Raw genomic sequence first — 5,606 nt, forward strand, 5'->3', positions numbered from 1 at the left:
CTACAAATCAGTCATACCATTCACAGATTAATTCAGTGGTGCATAAGAAGAAAGCATAAAAATATTTTAATTAAAATCACATTTATAAACAGTCTTATATAACCAATGTATAACATGTATTACCTTGCTGTATTTATAAATTGTGCTTCTTAATGCAAAATCCTTTGATTTTATGAGAAACAGAACCTGCTTTCTGATAAATATCCAATTTTATCAATAACAACAGCAGTGCAACTCACATCTCCAGTTCAGCTGTAACCATAGTAACTTCAAATAGAGAAGAGGCTTGTGAGTATCAATATGACCAAAGGTAAAGGAGTTCATATAGCTCAGAAATAGCTATGCTTCAGCAGACCTTCTGGAGGTAAATCTGTTTTCTGTGCTCGAAATGTCAAAAGTAAAAAAAAAAGAGAAGTCCTGAAGATACATGAAATGTCTTTGGATTGGAAGGTCATTGCACAGAATGTGTTAATAACAACAGCTAAGACAAACTGCCAAAGTTGTCCTTTTCAGTTATTTTTTGGTGGCTAACACAGAGGTCAAATCTTTTCATTCATGTGCCAGTTTTGTTCCATCATTCACCTTATTCCATTACAACCACTGGTACCCTCAAGCAGCCTATTGCTGGGGCTTATTGCTGTGTCTGCCTTTCAACCACAGTTATTAGAATATCCTTATCTGTGCTCACATGTGAGGCAGTTTCATTTTGCAGGTTTCTGATGCTCAGCAACCGAGAGCCGGGGGCTCCACTCCCCACACCAGCACCTTTTCCACAGTCTCTTTGCTGCTTTTGATGAGTGACATGTGTACCAGAACATAGAGAGGGACGGCTCCATCCCCTTTGAAGGGCACAAAAAAAAAACTTCCAGAGTCAGGTTACGTTAGAAATCAACACACAATACTAACACAAGGGAAACCCTTTCAACAGTGAAACAGTGAAATCTGTGCTGTTTTATGCAGATGAAATAACAAGATGATTTCCCCACCTACATGATAAATGATACCTATTGATCAGAATAAAGAAAAATATAAATACAAGTCTGACGTTTTAAATCAAAGAGTAATGAAGGGAGAATTGGGGAATTTTAAAATTCTATTTCTTAGAAATTAAACCTCTCACCTGAAGTTGTGAAATGAGAAACTTTTTCTGCTGAAAATGATAAATTATTGGAAGGAGATATTTCCTGTAAAATGAATGATTCACTTGAAAGTAACCTTGCTTTGCCCTTAAAGTTTCTACCGTTTCCTTCTAGAGACCTGAGAGTTTTTTGGGGCATCCCTAAACATCACAGATGTTTAGGGATCACAGTCTATAATGCAAAACACAGTCCCAAGTATATCCAGTCATAAATTCATTTCTTAATCTTCGTTCAAGTGCTAGTTTTCTACATAAGGAAACGCATAGCATGTAAGAGCAATTCTTCTGAACTAATTTTACACAAAAATCTCTCTATTAAAGATCTTCAAATACCCTTCAAAACTAAAACCTACAGAGTGCTATGACATTATTTCCTTCCTCCTAACAATATTAGCAACTTTTAGCTGGCGTACATTTGTTTACTGCCCTGGTAGTAAAATTCTTAATTTAACATGTAAATATCTACCAGTCATCTTTACTACTACAAATAAGGAACTCAAAACAACTTCTGTCAACAGATCAGTTTTTAACATCTTTTGAGACTTAATTGCTTTCCACAGCCAAGGGAAATTAAATCTCTTTTTGAAATGAGCTTATAATCCTACACAGTGAAAAATTAAATGAAAAATCAGGTAGCAAATCTGACAGGAATTTGTTATTTCATCTTGCAACAGTAATTTATTATTCTATCCTACTTCTGTAACCCTAACAACATTTTACCAGAGATTTTTTTTTTTTTAAAGCTAGATATCACATACAAAATCATTAGACTGATTATGTTATGCCCTAGTATGTATCAGTTCTCCAGGGGACCATATTTTCACTGATTTTGGAATTCCAATGACCTCTTTAAAAGGCTTGAGATTATAATTCAGTAGCAAATCCTACAATGCAATGAAATATTTTCAGCAATTTTCATTCAAATTTCAGCAAATTTAATTCAAAATTGTCTAAGTCTTGAGGAACTGGAATTTATGGATAAGATTGGTAAAAACATTAAACAGCTTAGAATATTGTGAATAGATAACAGAGGGAGCAAGACTTGAACATTAAAAACACCCTTGAACATGCACAGCCACTCTGTATAAGTAGAAGAGTAATTACAAACAGTATTAGTCAATGACAGTTTGTCACACTAAAAGCAGTTTTCTCAACTGCTGTGTTAGCTTTTTAAGCCTATTTAAAAACCTGGGGAAAGTAATCCTTGTCACTTCTTATTCCTTCCAGTGCAAGAGGAGCATCTATTTTTTTTCTCATGATTGTTCCAGATTAATCAGTGGTGATTTAATACTATTATAATCAAAATCAGCGCATTTGTCTTATATATTTCCCCTCATAAATCAACACATTAATTTGTGAAACTAAATAGTATCAGACTGGAAAATGGGAAAAGAAACTAAGCCAACTGCAAAACTCTATTCATAGTACAATCAAGAAGTGTACTTGGAAGCTGTAAGCAACCTCTTATTCCATAAGCAATTTATTTTCCTAGGTTTTCTTTGTGCTTTCAGTTTCTGTTTTTCTCTTGCTCTGAGGATAGGCTCCAATCATGTGCTGAATCTTATTAAAGTAGTTGAGTGATTTTATTAGTAGCATATTGGATGCTTGGATTAATTTGAGAATAACAATTTGATGCAGCTTTTACAGCAATCTTGCAACAACTGATTTTGTGGAAATAAATTGTTTTACACCGTATTTTTAAGCCATCAGAATGATAAATCACAAGCTCAAAGTCTTTTGCTAAATATTGAGGGTTCATTTAAAGAAGGGAACAAATTTGTAGAACAATGTTGCTTTTTGTCCTTTCTTTTAATAGCCATGAATTTGAAAGATTTATTCATAAGTTTCTCAGAGAAGCTTCTCAAGGGTAGTTAACACTAATGCAGCATGTCATGTGCATCACAAAATGCTTTCTGTTCCACTTGCTGTAACAGCTCAACTGAAAATTCTGCAAAAATCCAATATACCCTTGCGGACTTTCTACTTTGTCTCTTTGTAGATAACATATCAAAAAATCCTTTTTTCACCTCCTGCTTCAGTATTGGCCCTCAGATGCAAAAAGCAATACTTTCCTTTTAATATCAGAGTACTTTTATTAACATTTTCAACATAACAAAACCTGGACAAATCTATGAAACCTAGGCTAACTTTGAGGTTAGCCCTGTTTTGATAAGGAGGTTGGACTAGAAGACCTCCAGACGCCCCTTCAAATCTAAATGATTCCATAAATTGGTGATTCCAAAATTCGCTGAGTTTCTTTCCCAGACTTAGCAATTTACTGTAACTTTAGGCTTTAAATCTCACATCTGCAAATTCAAGTTCACTTGTTGGTATCTATCTTTTTAGAGTTGTATTTATCATGAAACACTGCATTCAAATTGTAAACTGATACCTTATAAACAGTATTTATATGGCCAAATCTGAAAGCTACATTCCCTGTATCTTTAAACTGGGTTAGATCACACATGAATGTCTAAATTATTAACTATGTGGCTCCAGTGTTACAGCAGTTCTCGTATCAAATGAACAGGTAGGTGTCCTGAAGATTGAAGAACAAAATTTTTCCAATCTCCCCAGTAATTTCATTTATAAAGTTTGTAAGATAAACATAGGTAAACCAGTTACTAAAACAAACCCAAGGGATCTCTGGACCCAATTTGACTTATGATTATCAGAATATCAGACATTTAACAGCTATGGGAAGAAAAAAATCAAGAACAGAGACTTTAAACATTTCTATGGCACGTGCAGTTGTTATGTTCTTATTTACTCTTCTGACTTTTGAAAAAGTAGTTTATTTTAAATGGTTACCTGGATCTGTGGCAGACATCAGTGATCCAAAAAAAAGAAAGTCAGTGAAGTGGAATTCCCATCCTTTTAACTGGCCAATGTGTACCATGGCCTTTACAAAACCATACATTATCAACCTGCCAGGGAAAAGAGAAGACAGGCATTTAGACAGAGTATATGACACTTATGCTTAATTTACAGTATTAAGCAGGTTCTTATTCTCTTCAGCTTCTTTTAAATGTATCACGTGAATAGTGAACATCAACTGCTATCACATAAAAATTCTATTTCCTATGCAACTGTTCAAGTATTGCATTGAAATGTCACAGACAATTGCAAAGCGAAGGCTTTTCTGAATAATTGTAATCTGCTGGTAGCAGAGGACAATGCTTTTAGCTGTTTATTTTTCAAAAGGAAAGATAACGTAAGCTTAAGAAGACATTATTAAGACTAATTTGTCTAATGTTGTAGAATCTTTAAACAAAGGCAGTTCTACTATCAGCTCTGTGACTTGCTGCAGTATTTCTAAATGAATTGTTTTGTTCTATCAGCTTTTAAATGTTAGCTGTATTCGAAGTTCCAGATAAGGTCTCCAAACAAGACAGATATTTAACAACTCACGACGACAGTGAGGTAACAAAGCCACACTTCAAAATGCACTGCTAAATCCTCACTAGTTTCACAGAAAATGTTATCATTGGTTTATATAACTAGGTAATGCTATCTGAGATGTGTATTCTAACAAGAATCCTGAAAAATTTTGAAAAAAGGGATTCACTTGTTAGAACCTGTAGTAGATTTTTAAATTTTTGTACATTTCCAATCCAGTTAATAAAAGACCCCATTGCATTCAATACCTTTTCCATAAACACATTGACAACTGTGCTTTTTTAACTAGACTGTAAAAAAAATTATTTAGAGCTACATGTATTCATATACTTTGCTAGATTTTGCCCTCAGCTGTGTACTAAGATGTTTCTAAAGTCACATAAGTACAGAAGATCTGAGTGACAAATAAAGTGCTACTAAACAAACAGCCTGAGAGTTAATTACTGATTGTTTTCAGACACTTTACCAAGCTGTAGATTGTCTGAAGTATAGTAACCTTATTAGTTTAAGAGGGAAGCAGACAGATCACCACAGAATTCCCCAATGGTCCTAATTATTTGTGTATGTATTTGTATAAGCTGCCTAGCAAAGAGTTCTCCACCAATTGTTCTAAAACAATTAATCCAGCTGTGGGTCTCCTTGATTGATGAGCTCACTTTCTCTCCATTCCCAAATAATAATGATTCAAGATCCTGTAGTGAAGTTAGTTTTTTTTATCCCCAGCACAAATACATCTGCTTTAAGGAATGAGTTCTTCAGAAATGGACTGCGGTGCTGCTGTCCTGATTTGCAATTGTCTCAAAAGTCAACAGTAATGGAAGTGAACATATGCACGCCTTTTAGAAATAATTGCCCAAACCTGCTTGCAGTTTTGACCAGAGATACAATTCTGACTCAGTTAAAATATTTTAGTATAATAAATAAAATTAAGTTTTGACTATCTGGCAAATTTAGTCATGATAATTCTTTACATACCTGGTGTATTAAAGAATACATCCTGGTCTTTAGCATTGTTTCTTATACATCACTAAACATTTTCAGTATGTCTCTGCTTACTGTCTGTACAAAG

General features: G+C 34.1%; 1 protein-coding gene across 1 annotated transcript in view; it reads right to left on the reverse strand.

Annotated features, from left to right (window-relative positions):
• Window positions 1-4,065, reverse strand: part of SLC9A9 (solute carrier family 9, subfamily A (NHE9, cation proton antiporter 9), member 9) — a gene marked incomplete at its 5' end in the record, with an annotated part of 160,082 nt that extends 156,017 nt beyond the window's left edge. Inside the window, one exon of the mRNA XM_009703308.1 lies at window positions 3,950-4,065. Within this exon, the coding sequence (XP_009701610.1) occupies window positions 3,950-4,065 (116 nt within the window). The remainder of the gene's footprint in view (window positions 1-3,949) is intronic.
• Between the last annotated feature and the right edge of the window lie 1,541 nt (window positions 4,066-5,606).

Source organism: Cariama cristata, unplaced genomic scaffold, assembly GCF_000690535.1.
Source record: "Cariama cristata isolate BGI_N322 unplaced genomic scaffold, ASM69053v1 scaffold4207, whole genome shotgun sequence".
NCBI lineage: Eukaryota > Metazoa > Chordata > Aves > Cariamiformes > Cariamidae > Cariama > Cariama cristata.